Below are 23718 nucleotides of genomic sequence, written 5' to 3'. Positions count from 1 at the left end.
GCTCGACATAAAAAAAAAACAAGAAAAACCTTTGGACGACCATTAATCTAAGCAGGTATAGGGACTCGGGAGAATTCAGTGGCAGAATTGTGCTAAATTACAGTGCGCCATCTGATCTGAATAAACATTCCCAGCTGCTCCGCTCAGCGCTCCCGAAGGCTCCTCTGGAACCGGAGAAGTACAAACAAGGCAAAATAACATCAGGGCTCCGGGCGGGATTTACACCAGCACTGCTTTTGCATGTGTGGAATCATTTAAATTGCCCCTCCCCTGTTAGCAGATCAGAGTATCCACACCTGACTAACATTTGCCTATGACATTAGAGCACAACTAAAACTTGGAGAGAACGTTCAACTACATATGGTGCATTTGAGGTTTTCCATGTTTTTTTGGTTTTTTTTGATGACACAATATCAAACCTTATTGGCTTTTAGTTGGATTGTTTGTGATAGGGTAACACAAAGTAGTGCCTTTAAAATTGAGTAATTTTCAACCTTCAAACATCTGAAAAATGAGAGGCACATTTGTACTCAGCCCCTATTACTCTGAAACCGCTGAGTGAAGTGTAGTCATCTCATCCAACTCATGTAGACAGATGCTCTCCAGCCTGTCTGAGTGAGCTTGAGCTACTTGGGAGAAGAGGCGACAAGATCTGGCCACCTTTAAAAGGATGCAGCTAGTACAGAGATGAGCAGAAAACACGCACACTGCACTTTTCAAATTATTATTGTGAAATTTTATAATTTTTCTTCTGCTTTGCAGCTGTGCACTACTTCATGCTTACCTGCCACGTAAAAGCATCGATGTTTGTGGTCGACAAAATGTCTGTTAGCGGCGATACTCCTTTAGCCACAGCGTTCGTACGTTGGCGGCCTGCCAAAGTCATTAAAATATATCACCTAAAATTATCTTTTTTTTTTCTCTCTCTAATTGCATGTTATAAAATAGAAATAATCGGCTTTCTAAATATTGCTTCCATAGTTGTAGCAGAATCCCAATGTAAGATACAATTACGTTGACGGGTTTCTGTTGAGGGAAAAATCTATCCTTCCTCAAACCGTATCCGATGGTCTCATGTAGATGTCTGGCTGCAACTGATCAGCTCTCAGTTCTGTGTTTTTATTCTGTGAATTGCAATGAATTCTGAGTATTTTGCAGACAGGAAAAAAAAGGACAAAATAGTGAGAAAAGGTGGGCTGCATGAATCCAAAAAGCCTACATTTTTGGATTTTTTTTTTCCCTTCCTTAAAATATTATTTTAGAAAATTGGGCCTCAAAGGGGAAAAAAACAAGTTTTATAATGATGGGTAAATATTCTGAAGTATAAATAGAACTCATTTCCAGTGATCACTTCTCTCAGCAGTAATGGCGGATAGCAGATGACATCAAGGCCTTGGATCTGTCCTCAAGACCTTTTTTTTTTTTTTTTTTTTTGCACCGTTCTGTAATTAGCGGCAGCTCATAACCTACATCCAGTGGTGTATCCACGACCTGTTACGAGGCTCCTGCAAGCATATAATTAAAGCGCTTTGTTGAAATGTTTGACTTTGCTCGAGGGTTGTATGGAGAGATTCTTTATTATTTTTATTTTACAGAAGAAAAGACACATCCAGCAATAAATGTTTATAGTTTTTACTCCGAACCATTTACATTTCGTGGCACTCAACTTTGACTGTTACACACTGTGTGACGCATTTTAAGCCCGGCTGGTTGAATAAGTCCCCTCCCCGCCCCCCCTGATGTGGGCAGAATGCGAACCGAAGACAATCACGCCCACAATAAACCCCTTTGTGTGCTCCTTTATTCAGTCACTGCGAAATGTGCTAGTTCTTTTGTTTATCCATATTTTTAGCCTCTTAAGACAGACTCTTTATTGTGATTTTAACATGAGTTGCCTTGATCAACCAGTTCTATTTTTGCACTTATTCCCAGTACAAGCTGACATAAACTATTATTCACAACTCTGCTCTACATTTTTTAATATATCTAACTGATGTAGCACTGAATGGTAAGAGTACCCTTTTTTTTCTTCTTCTTCTTCATTAGATGTGTGTTCAGGTTTCTCTAACTGGCACAGAAAGAACAATTTACTTTTATTATGTAAACTGACAGCTAAAGCCAATAACCTTTCATTTTGGATATGTAGATAGAATATATAAGTTTCATAATCTTATAAACCCAAAATTATTTGAGTGAAGTTTTCTTTAAGAGTAGTTATTAATACAGAAAGATAATACCTTCTTACAACATTTCAACTTTGTTGCTGAAAATGTGCTATATAAATAAAATTACCTACCTTCCTACTTTTACGTTGTGCAAGTTTAGAAAGATTTGAGTAAACTTTCGTTAAAGCTTTTATTATTTTTGTCCTTTGTGGAACATTTGTCTTTCTTGAAAATCCATTAGAAAAATATAATAATGTATGAAATGTGACCAGTTGTGCAGTTTCTCAAATCAACTTTTTGAAAAAAAAACAAAACAACTATATGCACATTATCATGAAGCATTACAAACTTATAGCATACATTTGGGTAAAGCAACAACTTCTGCTGTGGTTACACTACATTTTGGATCAAAAGTGGCCAATGGCCACTAGTTTATGTGTCTTTATTTTTTTTATTATAGTTTTAAACAACCTTATTCATGGTCCTTTGTCGGTATGTTTAAGAGGCACTTCAGTGCCTCTAGTGGCAGAATCAAGTTTTACAGGAACAAAGACTTTGCCAAAGTAAGCCAATCAATTTTTTTACTACTGGCTTTTCTTTGCAGAACAACAAAAACATGTGATTGTGTCAAAAACAAACAAACAAACAAAAAATCAAAAATGCCTTACAAAAATGTCCAATCTATGTATGGTCACATAGCCACACATAGACAAACAGCAATGCAGTTCTTTTAATTCAATCCAGTTCATTCATTCATTCAGCGCCAAGTCACAACAAATGTTGTCTTGAGACATTTGACATAAAAAGTTATTTTGAGTCAATCACACATGTATTCCAAGTTATGAAATGGAGTGTTAAGCTCAGTTTTCTATTCAAATTAGTTTTAAAAATTTCAAAGAAAACCCGGCAGATTGAAGTCACCCCTCATGATGAGCATGTAGTGGCAGTGGATAATCGCTTGCTCTGTTTTGCTGACTTTACAGCAATGCCTCATGAAAAACCACAAATTAACTGGAAGAAACCTCCAGCAGAACCTGGCTCAGTACTAGAAGCCAATCTGCCACGACCGACTGGGGGTTTGAGAAAACGTGGTTCTTCTAGACTTAACACTTCAAGCCTGGCCACTGCAGAAATATCTGTCATGAATTTTTTGTGAACCTCTGCAATTTGTGAACATAAAGGACACTCTAATCTGGAATGTTAAATCTGAAAAGAGTGGTCATTTCACATGAAGAATGTTTTTGATGTGTTCCTACTGTCTTCAAAGATAGACGGAAGAACAACGCCACACATGTACTGTGGATATAATCACCATGTCATCTAAAAGTCTTTTTGTTTTCAAGAGCATTTTTAAAAATCTTTGTTGTGTTCTGAGACTACATCTAAGCGTGAGCAATGTCGTCGAACGTGATTAAAAGAAGTCTAAATATTAAACCGGCGTGGAGCTGGTAGTCCCACCTTGCCTGTGAAATGAGAGGCTGAATCATCATTAGCTGACTTACGGAGGCTGTTTGATAGTGTACTGGGTCCTCTGAGCATTGGGGGCTTTGTTGAGCTAAGCTCTCACCAGATTGTGTTTTCTTTCTTTCCATTCCAGACTCTGTTCTCTCTTGTTATTCCTTTTATGAAGCCAAGTGCTGTGATAGTACAATGATCTTCTTTGGTAGGGAAGCAAAGCAGTCAGAGACGACTACAGGGTTAGCCTGTGTGGGATCGGAACTTATTGATTTCCCACAAAGATGGCCGTAATTTGCGTTAATACATTTGTTTGCATGTTGTTTTTCATGGTAATGGCTTTAAAGTTGCATAAAAACCTCGATCGTCTTGAAATATGCTAAGAATAAAGCGTGCTGAGCATCACACTGCAGTGCCTACTCAGGTCTGAGGCAGCTGATCATCTCTGATGGAACTGTAATTTGCTGACCTACATCTGCTGACAAGCCCAAATCCCAAACCCTCGCGGCGGGCCGTCCCGACCCGTGTCTGCTCAAGTGATGACTCTCTTCTGACTTGTTAGCTGCCACATATAAAGTCAGTTTTATTTCTGGTGTGCTTTTGCCAAGGGATCGAGAATTCATCGCTGTCTGTTGCTCCAAGCAGCTGGCTCTTTCCCCTGCCTTTCTCAGTCAGAATATATAGGATTTTTCACTTTGAACAGGAAAATGGTGTTTGATTTAAACCTGTAGCATGTAACTTTAATAAAAAAATATATATATATATATATATATATATATATATATATATATATATATATACCATCATTGGTCTGCGTGCTAACTAGCATTAGTGTTCACAACAGGCTCTGCTGGGTAGGAGAAGCTGTAGCGTAAAAGAGAGCAATGGGGAGGGTGTGAGCAGCGTGTACACAAGAGTGATTGACACCAATAAGACACTCCTATTGGCTCTGATTGGATTGGTTGTTTCTGACTGAGCCTTGTACCTAGCACCGGGAGAAGGCAGAGAAGCTCCATTTTATTCACAAATTGTCTATCTGATAGTATACTGTCACAGTTTTAACAAATATGTTAACAATATATTTTGTTATAAAAGTTACATATTCCGCCTGCACAGAGGCGCAGTTGGTAGAGCTGTTGCCTTGCAGCAAGAAGGTCCTGGTTTCGATTCCCGGCCCGGGGTCTTTCTGCACGGAGTTTGCATGTTCTCCCAATGCATGGCGGGTTCTCTGGCTTCTTCCCACAGTCCCAAAACATGACTGTTAGGTTAATTGGTCTCTCCAAATTCTCCCTAGGTGTGCGTGTGTGTGTGTCTGGCGACCTGTCCAGGATGAACCCCACCTCTCGCCTGGACCAATAGCTGGAGATAAGCACCAGCCCCTCCCAACCCCACTAGGGACAAGGGTGTTAGAAAATGGATGGAAATTACATATTCCAGCTTTAATTCATGATAGGATCCTCAATAGTTTGCAGCGTCTATAAAAAGTATTCACTCCTTTGCATGCCTTACTATTATGCCAGTACAGACCAAACATCTTTCTGTCTTCGAACCATTTATGCGTAGCTTTAGCTGGATGCTTTGGGTTATTGTCATGCTGGGAAGTATAAGTCTTGTGAAGACGCAGTTTTCTTGAAGAAGGAAACCTGGGCAACAGTTGTATGCAGATTCTCCCATTTCAACTCCTTCAGCACAAGCACACGTGTCCTGGTGGCCTCTCTCACTAATCTCCTTCTTGCACGGTCACTAAATTTGTGAGAACGGCCTGATCTGGCACCGTTACTGGTAACAGTACGATTGAAAAATGTCACTGCAGTTATGGAGAGTGATGGAGACACTAAAGTAAAGAGCTGTAAAATATTTTTTCCCTGCATGGCACTTTTGTAACTTTCACAGTGGCTTTCTGGTGTTAGCTTTAAGAACAGTACCATAAAGAGTATTGTGTCCCCTTAATGAATTTGAAATGATTGATTACTAAATGATCAAATTACTAAACAAAATCAGCCAAAGACACCCTGACTTAAAACGAACTTTTGTTTTTTAATGGTGGTCTCTCTCTCTCTCTTTTTTTTTTTTCAGGGAAAAGTCTTTTTATTATGTGAAACATTCATTCTCCCCTAACGCTAGAAATCAGCTGAGGCACCCTTGGCAGCAAAGAGATGTTAGAGATGATTATGCTGCAGCAACAAACATTATTTAATGTAACGTGTTATCATTAAAATTTTATGCCAAGTTGGCACAGTGTGACACGCTGAAGTCCAGTAAGATTTTGAAAACTGCAGAGTATGTGTCAAGCTGTAATCTTTTCTAGACCAGTAGAAGCCAAAAAAACAAAATTTTTCTTCTGCTCTTCAATTTCATTAGAACTGGACATGATGTGTTGTTTTCTGTACTTCTACTGAAAGGATTTCTTGATCCTAAAGGTGGTCGGTGGAATTCAACCAGAAATTGTGGTAAATCACAGTTGGTGCCTCATTTGACAAGGCGAGGCAGAGAAATTTCAAAGAAATTATATCGTAAAAATGCATTTTGTATATTTACTCAGGTTATTGTTGTCTGTCCATAAAATCTGATTGCTTCTTTTTAAAGAAGCAAATATAGACAACAGAATTATGAATTATAAGAACATTTTATGGATTCTTTTTATCACTGACACCAAGCAACACTATTATAAGGGAAATGTGGACTTAAGAAGACACCCTGTATTAAAGTGTTCATAATGATTTGGCAGGTTCTGTTCCTGAGGCAAAAGAGGCCAAAGAAATGAGACGTAACGGACTCTAAAAAGTCCAAAAATTGTACAAGTTATTTAGGGAACACAGCACGACATTTGGATGTCATCACAGTCATCGGACATTTTGTTGCAAAACCCAAGAGCTGAGCAGAATCTAAGACGACTCTATCAGGAACCCGTTCTCCTCCAGGGCCGTCGCATTCCAGAACTGGAACCTGTAGCTGGAGTAGATGAGGTGTTTGGTTCTCACTGACATGTTCGAGGTAGGGAGGCCCGAAAACCCGGCAACCACTGAACAAGACACATAAGTTGAAATGTGAAAACTGGGCCAAGAAATATCTGACGACTGGTTTTATGGACTGTTGAAATCACTCTGGGCAGAACTGATTGATGGACCTGTGGCTGGATCAGTAGCAGGCACAGAGCGGTACTTTGACTCAGACAGCGTTTGAAAGTGCAACGTTTTTGACCGTATCTGCAGTCCTTACTCTTTTGAGATTTTCTAAATACAACACGCTGGCTTCTTTCTCATCTTCGGTTAAATAAACGTGGGGCAAATCAGGCTTATCCTGCAAATTTTTATGTTAGCTTTAAGTTAGCAAACCTTTTGAACGTAAATATTTTTATTGGTTGCCCCAGTAATGTTGCTCTTTTATTTATTTTTTTTGGCATCATTTCAAAGCACTTTCCAGAACCAAAAGGTCCAATTCCTACCAAAGTCCCATGCAGTCTATTTCAGTTTCAGTTCATTTGATAGAGTCCAACTTTAGAGAACATAAATCTTTTCTAGCTTGATTTTCCGTTTTTTTCCTCTACATATACATGTATATTTTTAGGATGGGTGACATTCACAATCTTTGAATCTCCCTCGTCCCTGGGCCATCTGCTGTATAATTTCCCCCATCTCCCTGTAGCTACTGTTAAATAAAGGCGACTCGTGACACAAAAATGTTTAAAACTACATATTTGGAACTATAACGAAGAACATTTAGCTTAAACTTAGATGATTTTCTTATTCCAGTTTTTTTGTTTTAAACCACAATTAAGTATGATTCATTTACAAATCTATATGGCCCCTCATGTTGTCAGAGTGAAACACCTACGAACACTAATAAGCTATCAAAATAAAATGTTTCATTCCAACTATTGCCAAGTAACCTTTCTGATTAGTGTAATTAGGTCTATATCTGGTCACAGTGTATAACAATAGTAGCTCTTAGCAGGGAAACATTGAGAGGGAGCAGGAGAGAGCAGTGCAGTAGAGCAGAACAGAATGCAGTTTGAGCAGCTTTGTGCTTGTGCAGCACAATGCAGCTCATACCTGTCACACTTTTCTTTTTTTCTTTTTTTTTGTTCGAGCATTATTGTCTTTTGTCTTTACAAAGCCTTTTTTCTCATCGTGGTCCACAGAAGGCGTACATGCCTCTGCGTAAATCTGCCCGAATCAGTTTCGGCGGGAACATATTTTGTTTTCCAATTACCTGCCGACAGAACTCTGGGCAAACCACCGTGACCAATTTACCGACTCCGTAGCAATATATTTTCAAGGCAAACAGCTTATTATCTCCTGCATTACTAATTCTAGGTATTGTACAGGGCTGTGTACATTTGACCACTGCAGCAATGTAAAACCTTACGACCTTGTATTTGTGGCCGGCAAATGAGTCGCACCCTTTTCAATCAGTCACACACGAAAAAGATGCCTGTTGTGCACATCAAAACTTGGGCTTTTGACACGAGTAAAATATAAGTTGTGTTTTTTTTTTTTTTTTGTCATTCATTTTTAAAGCAATTGCAAAGGAGGGCAGGAAGTTAATGAAATCCAGAATGATGAACACATAGCAGCTGGCATCAACAGCAAAAATGTAATTGCTAAAATTTGCTGTACGGGTAAATGTCTCAGCTAAATGCAAAGGACCCCTATATATGCAATTTGTAGCAAAAAGCAGGTTTTTTTTTATGGACTGCTGGAAATTAGGACCGACACTAATAAGCTACTATTCATACATCTTTTCTAAAGCTACCTTGCAGAAAGCCGCTTCTCGACAGTGGCAATAAATAACAGCCGTCTGTGAAAAAAGCAAAATAAATAACATAAAGCGATGTGGGATTTACACATCGCTTGATTGAGTCCAACTTTAGAGAAAACGGTATGTAAGTAAGAAAACGGTACATTTCCATATATTTTGGAGAACGCTAAATATTCGTCATACTAAGGAGAATTTGGTAATGCATTTTTATCGTAAACGATGTAAGGTACGATCTCTTCTGAAATTTTAATTGTTGCGATATCCCTCGAATTTAACGGTCTTTAAAATAATGAAAAGGATCCCCACCAACTCGGATCCACTCGAAGCTCTACGATCGTATTTCCATAGGCATCGATTGACCTATTGAGCAGCAGTAGATCCTTCATATTTTTACGAACATTAGAGTCACTTTTGAGGCACGTATATACCAATGTTGTGGATTCATGAGCTGTGGGTCTCTGTCTGCACCAAAAGCTGTTATAAATACTCTGTGTATTAATCCGTGTCTTCACGTCTTTCCACTCTGTCCTTAGAATAACAACTACTGCTGCCTGTATGATGGACCTGAGGAGATACCCTCTGGATGAACAGAACTGCACTCTGGAAATTGAAAGCTGTAAGTCCTGCAAATAAATCCATATCATGATGAATATTCAGTCACTCTGACCAAATTGATTTCTGCTTTCATTAACCCTTGAGAGCATATGCCATGATTAGTACGAAGCATTTACTGGTTGATGAATACCTTGAAGTCATTCTCAGTTTCAGAGTATCAGGGCAACAGTATTAGGTCACATACGTGGGGAAATTTAAATAAGGACTTGCTGCTATGGCTGCTATTTACAAATGTGCTAATTTCACATGAAACATGCTTTGAAAAAGTGCAAAACTGTGATTGTAAGTAGCAACTGATGCTATGCATCTCTGAGTTTTTTGGAAAGACTTAATCGTTCCAAATTAGCTTCGCTGATCATTTTTGATCAATAAGTGTTTTTCTACCAGTTAAGCAAATGAAAAAATGCTACTGTATTCATGCATCCTAACTTTTTTGACATTGTCATGTTATAAACATGAGCTCAAATGTGCTTGATGAGATCCAACACAAAGTAGTGGAGGATTGTTATGTGGAAAGAAAAGATATGGTAAGAGTCCCATTAACTCTGAGCTTCCGTGACACTTCTGAGTAAACATATTTTAGAGCTGAACAGTGCTAATATTTGCACAACAAATACAGTTTCACATACATCCTGGTCCAACTGTAGCCACATCCTCCTTCATGGCTTGTAGCTAAGTGGAAACAAAACTTCTTCTTCCTTTTTGATAACATTCCATAAAGGCCAAATTTGTGGCTCTAATATTTGCAGTTTACAGATTTTCCATTTCTTGGCTCTTGATCTCTGCATACATATCCTCCATAATTAACTTTTAGTTGCGCTGCTTTAAAAGAAATGGCACCAAAATGTAAAGCATTTCATGGGTAAAAATTTTACCTTCATTTTTGCTTACTCATCATTGAATTTTCCAAACAGTGATCATGAATTAACCTTCACTTGAAATAAACACAGTCAAGAGTTTATGTAAAGACACCTGGTGTTTTACGCACTTACACACTCACCCCAACACACACATAAGAATACCACAAACAAATCATGCCTCCAGACACTTTCAGGATAAGCTGGACAAATCGTTATTCTGAAGAAGAAAAAGCTTGTCATGTAATTAAAAATTGCATTTGTGTGATCATTTTCACTGATCACGCCATCAGTCACGCAGATCCTGCTCAATACATCAGATGTTTTATTTTTATTTTTTGGTACGAGTTGTTCAGAATAAGAACTGCAGAGTGTTACCTCCCGGGCGCTGGAGTAAGCAATGAAATATAGACAGGCCATGAATTAAAAAGTTGCAAAAATATCTGCTGTTTATGCTCATGGAGTGCTTTGCACTATTGACTCAGGTGCATTAACCATCAGTTTGATGGATTAGGCAGTCAGTTGCTTCAATTTCATGGACAATGTCACATTTTCTTACCCTATAACCTCTCGGAGAGATTTAATGGTAATGAATCCTGGTCCTGTAGTAAGTTTAATACCATCCAGGTCCGTATGTAGGGCTGCGGAATGTGAAATGTGGTAACACTTACCCCGATTGAGAAATAGCTCTGCAGTAAGTGCATACTAGCCTATTGCAATAAATCTATTCCTGTAGTCACTTTCAATTGCTTTGCCAGGAGGAAATGTGTGGCAGCGTCATTGCATGTGACACATGTTAATGAATATTCATGCTAGTCGTAATACATGCAGTGATAGTGATTTAGCTTCATGGGAGTCTGGAGAGAGCGCAGCACGTAATTGTTGGCTGACAGATTTAGGTCTGAGCGTGACATGTTCTAGAAACGTGTTTGTGTCGGATGGTCCATATTTCCCCTAAACCCAACCTTCCGACAACTATAAACATTTTATACAAAAAATGCACGACAATTACTCTGATAGTGATGTGACATAATGTTTAGACATTATTAAACATATGGTATAGATGAAGCAATAATTCTATTCCAATCTTTTTGGAAACTGCAGTAGCACATTTTTTGTGATACTTTTGTATAACACCATCGATGGAGTTATTTTTGTACAACTCTGTTGTGTTTCACTTGCGTGGAGCTGGGTCAGAGGTGAAACAGCTAAAGTAGTCACATTCAGACTCACTTCCCAGCTGCCTCTTCCAGATTAGCTAAAAAGACTCCAAGGCATTGCCAAGCCAGTCATAAAATATACTTCAGCAAGTCCTGGCTCTGTCCTGGGGGGTCTGATCCATGTGGCATATGGCCAAGAACATCCACAGAAAGGTACTGAAACAAACTATGTCCACTCATGTCTGTTGATGAAAAGGAATGGCGATTGTACCCTGAGTTTTTCATAAATAGCCATAAAACCTTGTTCCCGAGGGTAAGCCAGAACCTCTTATGAGGAAGCTTGCTTCTTATTCAAAGTTTATAACCAAAGATGGATGTTGGACTGTAGATGAAAAGGGTGACCTTTTATTACTACGAGAGACTGACACAACTGCTACACAGCATAGTAGTTGCCCCATCTGTTTTTTATGTCGACTTTATCTTGACCCTGATATACTTGCTTTCATCCTCTGACATGACAGCAGGACATTTTCAAAGTGCTGACTACTCTAAAGCCTTCTGAAGGTTCACTTTGGATATGATAAACAGGAACATATCATCTGCATATAATAGAATTCTGATCAAGTTAGAGTGACACAATTAGCATAATATTGGCAATGATGGATCAAGACAGTCTAAGGTAATTTAAGAGAGATGGTGTTGATGAAGACGTCTGTATCCAGGGAGCTGAAAAACTGCCCTGCCTTGGAAATGCGTGGGATTCCAGGCTGTATCTTAAACTGAGATTACTTCTGTCACTTTTTTAAAGTTTTGCCCTGTTAAAGTTCTTTGATGAACCTACAGTGTTGTACAAAACCACTAATGTGAAGACCAGAAAACTGTAACCATAAAAGAACCAGTGGTGTACCAACGTCTGATGCAATCAATGTAGTGAGTTATGCCTACCAGTAGAGGCTCTCCATTCAGACACTGCTCCATCTTCATCAAAAAGTAATGTCCCCTGTCTTCTTTCTCCTCTAATTTGCTCTGACTGTGACACAGACGGATATACAACAGATGACATCGTATTTTTTTGGGAAGGAGATGACAAAGCTGTGACCGGGGTTAAAGAGTTGGAATTACCTCAGTTCTCCATTGTGGATGTCCGCCTGGTGTCCAGGGAGGTCAGGTTTACTACAGGTAAGATATTATTTGACTTTCTGTCCTAGCACCTCTAAAATGGCAGTGTAGCAGTCCATAAACAACTGTTTTATAGGTACAGTATACAATGCTGTGAGTTCTAGCAGCACTGGCATTGCACGACTTAAAACTCTGTGCTTTTAATTGGCACAAGGAGCGTTGGTTTTACTGCAGCATTCCCCAGATTCACTCACTGTGTATATACCCCATATTGCTCTAATGTAAAGGCGTGAGCAGCAATCGGCCAATTTTAAAATGCTCATTTGGTAATGTTTAGAGGACAGAGAAAGTGCAAAAAAGAAAAGCAGAAGCAGCTCGCTGTGACAATTCTCACAGGGATGCTGAAGCTGCCTGCTGAGATAGAGGCTTGCAGAAAAATGTGCCGTGTTTGCGACTTTCTGCCATGTTTAATTGGAATCGAACTTGTCCCTGGAAAGGAATCTATCGCTTTGGGGAAATTAAGTGCTCCATCTGAACAAATGGAGAAATGACTACCCTGTGCGTTGTCAAAGTGCAGAATTTGGAACTCTTGACTTGTGTCAACGTTTTCCCCCTACTTCTTCCTTTGGTTTTCGCTGATTTGGCTTTTGTTTTCCTTTTGCCCTTGACTACACTCCATTCTATTTCCACACAGGTTCATATCCAAGGCTCTCATTGAGTTTCAGGATTAAGAGGAACATAGGCTATTTCATCTTGCAGACGTATATGCCCTCCATCTTGATCACCATCCTCTCCTGGGTCTCCTTCTGGATCAATTATGATGCCTCTGCAGCTCGCGTGGCCCTCGGTAAGACACAGCCACCGCTACGTTATTAAACTTCTTACTGCTCCCGTAAGAATCCACTGATTATCACAGAAACAAATAACACACAGCTGTCACACATGTGTAAATGTTCCTGCACAAATCGTCCACATTTATGGGCACGGAATAAGCAAGCAAACATGTAGCCGTGGGTTACGAGCGACTCCCGTTAATTTAATTTCGCCATGTTTCTCATTTTGAATTTTCCCTGCTTCTGCTTGATGTTGTCACAAATTGGCTTGTGTTGTGGGGGTTAAAAAAAGAAAATAGGAACAGCAGGGATAGAGTGTAATCCACACTAATATTGCACATAATGTGGACTGATTAATAACTCTGAAAGGGACTACACCCAGTGAGGCTGGCACTGCTACTATTAGTGATTTCATGTCTAATTGTCCAAATGTATAATGGTGTCTCCAGTTGCCACTCTTAATATTAAAAACTGCTAAAATTTTAATGTCATTTGTCAGAAGCAAAAGCTCGAAAGACTCCCGCATGTTTTATTGTTCTGTTTATTGCTGGTCCTGGTAAAGTAAAACAATACAGAGCTACATCTTGCAGCCTCTTCACTTTCCTAAAACTAAAGTAAATAATATAGGTGCATATTATTTGTCAGATTACTGTCAAATAAAGTTCACTAGTGCTAAAACATTCTTAAAGGAAACCAAAACACTACGAGAGACATTTGGATAAAACCAAGGTAGTATGGAGTTTACTTATTTTAACGGTGGCTTATCCTTCCACTGAAGCACAACTAGTTTATAGTTACCGTCTCTAAATTATGTTTGGGGGGGAAAAAAAGACTTATTTTAAACTTTCATAAGTATGAAATCTTGAAAACCCAATATGTTTGGTTTGAGACAAGAAACAATTTTCTTAAGCATTCTTTACAAAATGTTAATTTTTACGTTTTAACCTTACAACGTTAAGTATAGCGATTAATCAGGTTTAATTTGGTGACATTTTTCAGTCAATTGATAGCTCTAGTCTAATTAAAAAAAAACTAATTTAAAAAGCAAATGAAAAAGTAAAGAAAGAAGGCTTTCCCTGATTCTTTTTAAGATATTATTGAATTTGCTTGTTGTCTATATAATGTTTTTCTTTTTTTTTTTTGTCATTACTATTGTTTTAATTTTTATGCTTTGTCTTTCTGAAGTACTTTGTGAGGTCTTAATAATTTAGGAAAATTCTTGTTAAAAATGTCAATAGACCTTCCCTGGACAGAATGGGTCCACTTAGAGAAATATCTAAAAGCACGAGAAATATGGCGTGACAAAAACTCTGAGATGTGTCTAACAAAGATTCCTTGGTTTCTCTTTCTCTGTGTGATATAAGGTGTGACAACGGTGCTTACCATGACCACGATTAACACCCACCTTAGGGAGACCCTCCCAAAGATTCCTTACGTGAAAGCCATCGACGTCTACCTCATGGGCTGTTTTGTGTTCGTGTTCCTGGCCCTGCTTGAATATGCCTTTGTAAATTACGTGTTCTTTGGCCGGGGCCCTGCACAACAGAAGAAAATCAATGAGAGGCTGGGCAAAGTCAACAACGAGCGTACGAGATACGAAGAGAAGCGCCTGAGGGAACAGGTTTGCATCTTCCTTCTTTTCCGACTCTTTGCTTCGCTTTATTCCCTTGCTTCTTCCGCGTCGGTCAGAGTTCAAGTAGAAAACAAGACTTTTCCACACAAAAAGATTTCTGACCATAGTTGTTTTACATGAAGCCACTCATACAGTACGCAAGACCCCGAAGCAATCCTCCACATGCATACTGACGTGACCACAGCCTAATATGCATTCACACGCCATCATCCATTGCTTCTCCCTCAAGCACTGACTGCTTTTTATTGAGCACAAACTTTCTCATTGAAATACCTATTTATCCAACGCAACGGTGGTGTAAACATTCTCATTTCTTATTTAGATTGTTGTCTATGTCGATCCTGTAGGCTTTATTCACTTTCACTCTGCTACCTTGTATTTAAAGACTTTTTAAGAAGAAATGGGGGTGGGGGTAGCATGACAACACAAACAAAGGTAGCGTTGGCAGCTACATTTCCCCAAGCCAGTTGCTAAAAGGGCGAGACTGAACAAACCCTGCTACCGTTGTTAAGCACTAAATGCTATGACTTTTCAGAATTTCATAAAAGTTCTTCCTGTTGATCTCTGTCTTACACGTTGTGCAATTTCTGAGAAACTATGACTATATCTGCCTGTATTTGAGTCGTTTTAATGTTCTTTCCATTTTTTTTTCTTTCGCATTGCAAGGACTCCATTTCCGTGCCGTTTCAAACCAACACCTTCAGGTCATTTACACAGCGAAGAAATCTGTATCTCGAGGAACAAAGAAAAGTTGGGGTACATGCATTTAGCAATCATATCAGCTGTAGGCCAGCCCATGCCATAAAGAGTCTTCTTGTCAGCATTTTTCAGATGACTTGTCACTGTTTTGCAAATGAAAAGAATCAGCCAATAAATGTTTATCTGAAGAAGCTAACTGTTTCTGTTGCATGTGAGAAAAATACATCCCATGTCATCCCTGCATTTTGCTTAAGCTTGACAACTAAAAGGGTGGGAGGGGGGTTTATTTTAGAATGCCATGTTAGATGTTTAAGGGGATTTTGGGGGAATGCTACTTAGCATTTTTCCACCCCGCTCTGATTTTAGGTGTCTTTTCTGGTCTCCGTGCAGGTGGATGCTTACGGGAACATCCTCCTCACCACGCTGGACATGAACAACGAGGTGATGCCTTCCGACGTGGGGAGCAGCGTCAATGACTCTCGGAACTCCGTCATGTCCTTCGACAGCTCCGGCATCCAGTTTAGGAAGCCCATGGCGCCCCGGGATGGCTACGGCCACCACTCGCTGGACCGGAGCGCCATGCGGAGCCGCGCCAACTGTCGGCTACGGCGACGCTCCTCCAAGCTCAAGTTGAAAATCCCAAACCTGTCAGATGTTAGCACCATCGACAAGTGGTCCCGGGTCATTTTCCCCATCACCTTTGGATTTTTCAACCTAATCTACTGGTTGTACTATGTGAATTGATGTGCATCCCACTAGGAATCATGGGCCATATTTTGAGAGCACATTAAATTGGCTTTGATACAGTTCCAAAATATGTATACACATATACAAGTTGAACATATGTATATGCATATTTCCATATATTATATTTATATATACACATGTGAAATCCGAAGAACCTTTCTGCTGTACAAAGTATTACTAGGAAGACTTGAATGTTTAAGAATACTTGTGCGAGAAGAATTTCAACGCTTTTTTTTGTTTGTTTTTTCCTCCTGAAACAAACATGAGATCCTCCCAACCAGGGGTTTTTCAGAACTAAAGACTGCATGATATTTTTGCTAAAAAAACAACAAAAAAAAACAAAAAGAAAAGCGGGAAAAAAAAATGCAAAAAGAAAGAGGGGAAGTGAAAGCTCTTGAGAGAGAGAAAAGATGTCTCGGAGTTCCATTGACTTTTTATTGATACTTATCGTACTCAGAAATCCTCTTCTGCAACTCGAGAAATCAGCGGTGGCTCGCGCGTCCTGGCATCGACTCGCTGAAATCCCTGGTGCCACGTTTGGTCCCTGCCGCTGCCACCCCACCCACCCCTCTGCCGTTACCCCACAGGAGGACGACATGCACGGAAACCTCTCCGTTTCTTCTATGTACAGCAACCTTGTTTGGATTATGCGTTGTTCTTTGGATTTTTTGTTGTTGTTTGTTTTTTCTGTTTTTAGAGTGAATATTGTTCACCTTATGAGACATCAGCTCCGGCCAAATGGTCTCCATTCGGTTGGCATACGGATAGAATATTTGACTGCTGCATTTCCACCCAGAGTCAACTTGTATTACTTTTTTATTCTCTTTTTTTGTTTCTTTTTTTTTTTGCCTTTTTCTATCTTATTACATCGTCGGAGTGGTTGGATGTGGGTGGGATCGTGTTGAGGTTGCCGGTGGAGAAAGAGGTGGGGATTTTTAAAAATGTTTTTCATTCTAGGTAAAAACAAACACTGCTTATTGTAGATATGATTTCATTTGAACAAAAACTGTGATTTCAGAGTGAGACCATGTTCTAGGGTTTGGGCATTATGATATAAAAGAGCAAGAGGTGTGCATTGCTGGTTCTGATTGTTTGGGGGGGAAGATATTCTGTACATTTAAATCATTCAGTATTCTCACAAAGGTATGCTTGTGTTTTGTTTTTTCTACTTTCCTCCTAATGATTAACTCACATTCTCTTTAGATGCAGAGTTCATTGACGTTGGATACTGCTTTGTGTTTGCTACGCAGGAACGGGAAGGGAGGTGGGATGGGTCGCCTTTGTTGTTTGTGTGAAATTATTCCTAGGTGAAGATGTGGGATCATGTATATTCAAAAAGATCGACCAAATTCTCAATCACAACATGGTATATCTTTGTTTGCTCAGCCTCTTTTTGGTTTTCCAGTCAGTGTGTGAAGGGAAGAATATTTCGGATTCGTATTGTACCGGGGAAGAGGCGTACGGAGGAGGGGGTTTCGTCAATGTAGCCTTATTCAACAGCATCCACAGAACTGCTGCTACAAGATCAGGAGGGATTTATTATGTCAGAAAAATAGCCATGTATTGAATTAAATGATGACCAAAAGGCCTGTATTTCATGCTTTCCCCTGGAATACATACACATTCTATTTCTAGTGCTGATGTACCGACCGGGAGGGGCGCTGGTTGTGTTCCCCCTTTCAAAATTTCCGGCCTTTGCAGTTTTGGTTTTTCAGTATTCAAGATTTTCAATTATGAAACATTGCCGTTTCCTTCAGAATGTCTCCTACCAGATGTGCATCAGTTTACTCTTTCAGTGGGATCTTTCACACCTTCTTTAGCAACTTATAATAATTGTCTGTATTTTACTCATGGACTACTAAAAGAAAAATGTGATACAAATAACTAGCAAAAGGAGATAACAAAGAGTATTTGTGGTCACAAGCTGTCAAAGATTATAACCGTAGCCAGGTCCTCAAACATCAGATCAATGAAACCTGGCTTTTTCTCCCCACCTATATATCATTCATACACTTATGCATGATCAGAAAAAAGAAAACTGAGACCTTGTGAAACATTTAAACTATTTCCAGTCAGAAAACAATCCGTTTGAAAAATAAATCTATATTTTATTTTAGCTGCATAAATAACTACAGCTCCAATAAAAAGAAAACTGATGTTCAAGAATAGTGGTACAAAATGGTTTGTTTACTGCGACAAAATTTAGGTGAGACGGGACAAAATGGAGGGTTCAGTTAGTGAAAGGGTGAACTGACGCTGCTGACTCGAGGACACAGTTACTGCAGGATATTATCGTGTGCCAAATCAAACTTTACTATATGACATTTCTTATTAATATTTTTACAAAACAAAATTTTTTCCATATGTCACTTCAGTCAAATAGCTAAAAAAGAAGTTGCAGTGGTGTTGAGCATTTTACCACAGTTATACATGAAGAATTAGATGAATTCCTCCCTGGGAGAGCAACATAAAGACGGAGGAGCTGCAAACATATCGATTTGTCATCAGATATATGCTTTCTTCTGTGGATCGGTGGGTATCCAAAAGATTTCTTCAAAAAGGAAAACTGATCAGAAACCAATGTGTCTACCTAAGTAATAGTGAAGTTTGTACAGTGCTGTGACCAGTGGAGTATTACAACTTTTAGTTTTTGGTTGGGTTATTTTTAGATGAATTTTATGCAGCATTTGTCATATTTTCAAGCAGCATCTTTAATTGTTGAAATTTCCACCTTTGTGTCTGCAGTTAGGAAATTGAGGTCAAAATTTTCAAAAGCCGGTGGCAAGATAAAAAAAAAATAATAGTAATGACAAAAATGCTTTCTCCAAGCAATAGATGGGTAATACTCAAAGACTGAAGGTTAGATCCAAATGTGTCCCGCTGAAATTAAATGAACTTGAAAACAGACTGTTTTAGCCCAATGGAAGATTTGCGAGCACTTTACTGATTTTACACAACAATCTAATATCCCGTGCTTAGCCGTAAACTTCTCACGGAGAAGTTTACAGCCACAACAAACCAGAGCCATCGTTTATTTATTCCCTTCATTCCTCTCGCTTGTTAAATCTTTGCCCCTCCCCAGCAGTAAAACTCGACCCACTGACATCGCTTGGGGGCGTAAAAGCTTTACTCAGCCTCTTCCCACATATGCAGTAGTAGTCCCCAACACCTGTAAGCTCACGTCAGTGTTGCTGTTCCCCTTTAACTCATTGCTGACATCCCTGTGACATGTATGCTGCAATTCTTAACTTCTGCCTTACAGAAGTTGTCTTATGGGAGATGCTCAGCTGGCATCACGACTAGATGTGGCTCTCTTTTAGCCAGCTGTTTGTTGAAATAAGATCAACGCGTGAAAAGAGAAAGTGTTGATCACGTCATAATTGGTACACGTTATAAATTGTTAGATGTCGGTAGTAATTTTGACTTGAGGGTGTTTCTGATGGGTACATTTTTGTTACAGTAGTAACTATGTCAACTTTTTTTATTTTGCATAATTCCAGTGTAAAATTGTTTAAATTAAAATATGATGGATCTTTATGAAATTGCGCTTAGATTCAGACTATGTGGCCACAGGATTTTATTTGTTCCACTGCAAACCAGGCAGATGTTTCTGTGTTTAACTGCCTGCTACGTGGTCTCAATGAGATGCACTTGCAGTGTGCGTTTTTCTAATGTAAACTGACTCAAGTATTAAACTCTTATTCAGGTTGGTGTTATTCCCAGAAATTAAAGCCTGTTCAGGTATTGTACTTTTTAGATAGTACACTAAACGAATATGGAGGGGAGAAAAAAAGAAAAGAAAAAAAACATTCTCACACTAAATATATTCACTGTTCATTTCAAACACCACATGTACTACCAGCTTTCTGGACATTAAATTAGCACCTCCATCCCAAAGGCTGTGAGGACATTCTGTTCTGAAACTTTTCTTTCAGAGATTTGCTTATCTAGAGAGTATTTTTCTTTTCGTTTGAACACTTAAGTTCAATAAGTGGAGAAGGAGGAGGGAAAAAATAGTGTTAAACTGATTTCAATGTGAATTTTCTTGCCTCTAGTGTATATGTGTAATTACATGTGAATTGTACTGTAAATATGATATCTTTCACTTAATAGTTCTTAATGCATGAACAAAAACATGGCAGTTCTTAATACCAGCTAGCCTCACTGCTAATGGCATGGACAGCTTTTCTAGCATTGGCATACTTCTGCAAACGAAACCTTAACAAAAAAGAAAAACGAGAAAAAAAAATCTGAAACCATAAAGGAACACATGGTGTGAACAAAATAATGGAGAAATCATGACAAAGTTCTCTCGCGGTGATGGAGTTTCTAGCAGTTCAAAGGGAACGCTAATTATGAAAGCGTGCGTTCAGCTAATGGGACGGTGACGTTCTGGCGGTTAAGCTTTTTGCGTTTGTCGTTTGTCCGTTTAATGTGACCTGAAGCCTTTCAGGAGTTTTCAGCACAGTCTACCCTCAGCACTTACCTCAGCCATTCACAAACCACTTAGTCCACAAGTTCTCCCAAAAAATATGATCAGCTAGTTAGCTTGCTATGGCTAGAGGAGCAGGGTTGCCTTAAGAGGGTGAGTGGGATGTTTTGTTTTTTTTCCTGTTCCTCACCAAGAAAGTCTAGAGTGCCCTTGAGCAAGGCACTTTATTAATTGCCCAAGTGCAAATGGTTGGAGTCTGTGGTGTATTGTAGCAAACATCTTTAGCTATCTGAGAGCAAGGCTAGCAAATCTGTGCTGGACTGTAGCAAACACTTTAGCCAATTTAGATCATGGTTAGCAAACTGTAGCCTGGAGAAATAAATGAAGAAGTGTCCCTTTCTTCTGTAATGGCACATAAATCTCAATATGGACAGTTGGAATCCGCCTTTTCACTTACCTGAAGTGCGCTAACACCGTATTACGTACGTCAAATCACCAGAACAAAACTAGGAGGCTCCATACTGTCAGACGAATTGTCGCTGGTGGATTTATTATTTTGTCCTCACCTTGTAGGTTTTGTTTTGCATGACCTGAGTTTTAAAAAAAAAGGGTTTATTTTCGTATATTTTTACTCTACACCATCCGATTCATATCCACAGCCAGGAAGTAAAAAAAAAAAAAAAAAAAAAAAGTTTGATTCAGTGTTTACATGCTCAAATTGCACTTGTTTTATTGCCAGCTCTATAAATCTTGTGGAACAAACTGTTCATAAAGCTGAAGGACAAGCATCACAGTGGAGCGCACATTATGTGATTTCATCTTCTTCTTCTTCTTCTTCTTTTTTTTTTAATTAGATGAATCACTGTTGTGCACTTCTACAAAAAATATATTGTAAATCAGTTTGAGATAGATGCACCAAGTGCATGCTAGAGTTTTATCCAATTCAGCTTAAGCATCCCATCAAACACCCTTCAACTACAAAGGATGTAGAGGGTGCTCTCCTGCAGCATCTTAACATATAAGCCATGTGATTGCACACTGAGTGGGTGTTCCCTGTATTTCCTCTTTGATAAGTTGCCTCTGGTTACGGCCTGCTGTCGATTACTGTATGAGGGTGACTTGTAAGACACTGTGCCGATTCCCAGTTTCCCACATGTCAGTATACTGTACCTCCCTCTTTTTAAGATCCTTCCAGAAGGACTGTCTCATATTTAACCAGTAGGTAAAAAAAAAATAAATAGAAGCTTTTTCAGCAGTTGCAATTATTTGGCAATGAGAAGAAAAAAGCCCACAAGATCAACACCTAGTTTCTTTTTCAGTGAGAATTAGTAAATCATTTGGTTAATTTCTGTGCTCATTTCTGATTTATTGTATTTGTAGCATTTGTTATGGATTGTTATTCTTACTGTTGTTGTTGTTTTATTTTCATAAGAAGGAAATGTAATTCATCCGATATACGATACGGCACTGGAAGTAAAAAAAAAAAAAAAGAAAAAGCATTTGGTTTACGTACTGTAATTGTTTTGTTCACATTGGGCGCTTTTTTGATTCATTTGTTTAATACGGTGTTTGATTTCATTTGGGGTAACAGTACTCATGGAATCAACATTTGTGTGGTATGAAGTTGTATTTTTTTTGTCAGTGCAATTTAATGTTATGGTGTCAATCAGCTTTTTTAGGTGTTTGAACAAAATGTGTTTTTTACAAATACAAAGTGTTCAAGTATGTGGTATAAAAAGGGTTATCATTCAAACAACCAACTTTTTACAAATAAAGGCTTATACTGTAAAGAAAGCTGTGGTCGTCTCATTTGCCTTTTGTGGACTAATGTATAGCATTTTCTTTTCACTTTTTCATTGTAACCATTAGGTTTCATATATTAGTTCCCAAAAGGTAAACTGCATAATCCTGTTACAAATGATGTAATCACGTTGTTATTCTCTTTAATTGTTTGTCAGAGCTTTCACCTCTTAGTTGGTGTCACGGTTTTGATAACGACTTCTAGATACAAAGTAAGTCCGAAAGACAAATTAGTGTCTTCTTTTAATTTAATTATGAAACTTTTTTGCGACAGACTGGCGACCTGTCCAGGATGTACCAAGCCTCTCGCTGCCGGAACGTTAGCTGGGGATTGGCACCAGCAACCCTACTGACCCCGCCAGGGACAAAGGTGTTAGAAAATGGATGGATAGACGAAACTTTGCATGTTTATAAAAATAGACCTATTTTCTGAATAAAAAAAGTGACTCCTGCTGACGTTTGCCCCTATTTCAGCTTGGGAACTTTATCATTAGGAACCTTTTTTTTTTTTTTGCTGTTAGGATATAAAACTGTTTTTTGTTTTTTTTTCCCTTTAGTGCAGAAAGGCAGGCCCGGGGCAATTTTATTTATTTTAATCTTCAAACGACTCGATTATTCATCTGTTTGGTCAGGCCACTAAAACTCTTTGCCAGGACTCGTTGTCCTCCGATTCAGGACATGCACCGCTGTAAATGGTTGTACATTTGGACCTTTATTTCTATCTTTCCAATGTCGATTTTGTTTAGATGCTAAAGGTGACTCCAACAACCTCTAACTCAAGCTCCCTCAACAGCAAAGCATTAATAACAAGATTCTGTGCTATGTGTGACCCTACATGAAGAACTACATTTAAAGATTTTATTGCCCAGTTTGTCTCAGAGTAAAGAGACTGTGAGGTTATTTGGGCGCTTCACCGTTTTTGTCTGATTTGAAGTGCCAACATAATTAGAATCTCATTCTAAAAAACAAAACAAACAACTGAACCCACAACTTTTCATACATGCTCTATTTGATTATCTGCAAAAATACAATAATGATACCCTAATAACTTCTCAATTTAAAATGAAATCCCATTGACTTCATAAGCAAGGATAAGAACATTGTAATTTATGTTTCTAAATGACATGGTAACACAGATTATCCCTGAAGCAAGGCAATTTATGAAGGGGAGGGACGACTGAAGGACAGATAACACAGAAGTATATTTTTACTGTTAGGGTTACGCTATTTAAATTTGGAGGTGGACTCAATTTGGACCCCACGGGCGTCAACAAAGGAACCAAGACAAGAATGATCAGCCTTACTTGTTTGACACTGGATCACTGAGGTAAGTGGCAGCCACAGCCACAGCAGATGTCAAGAGACTTTCAGAGATGGCAGACACAATATTCAGATTACTAAGAAACAGACATGATTAATCAGCTCATAACATCTTTCTTTCT

General features: G+C 38.8%; 1 protein-coding gene across 3 annotated transcripts in view; it reads left to right on the top strand.

Annotated features, from left to right (window-relative positions):
* Positions 1–19982, top strand: part of gabrb4 (gamma-aminobutyric acid type A receptor subunit beta4) — a 60073-nt gene extending 40091 nt beyond the window's left edge. For 2 of the 3 annotated variants that reach the window (XM_044139664.1, XM_044139667.1), the window contains 6 exons: positions 8915–8997; positions 12055–12192; positions 12827–12979; positions 14330–14586; positions 15265–15354; positions 15688–19982. In XM_044139664.1, the coding sequence (XP_043995599.1) occupies positions 8915–8997; positions 12055–12192; positions 12827–12979; positions 14330–14586; positions 15265–15354; positions 15688–16041 (1075 nt within the window). In that variant the 3' untranslated portion in view covers positions 16042–19982. The remainder of the gene's footprint in view (positions 1–8914; positions 8998–12054; positions 12193–12826; positions 12980–14329; positions 14587–15264; positions 15355–15687) is intronic. The other variant, XM_044139665.1, reaches the window with a different exon arrangement.
* Positions 19983–23718: the final 3736 nt, after the last annotated feature.

Source organism: Gambusia affinis, linkage group LG15 (assembly GCF_019740435.1).
Source record: "Gambusia affinis linkage group LG15, SWU_Gaff_1.0, whole genome shotgun sequence".
NCBI classification, from domain to species: Eukaryota; Metazoa; Chordata; class Actinopteri; order Cyprinodontiformes; family Poeciliidae; genus Gambusia; species Gambusia affinis.
The sequence above is the reverse complement of the archived record's forward strand: the minus strand, read 5'-3'. Positions and strand labels throughout refer to the sequence as shown.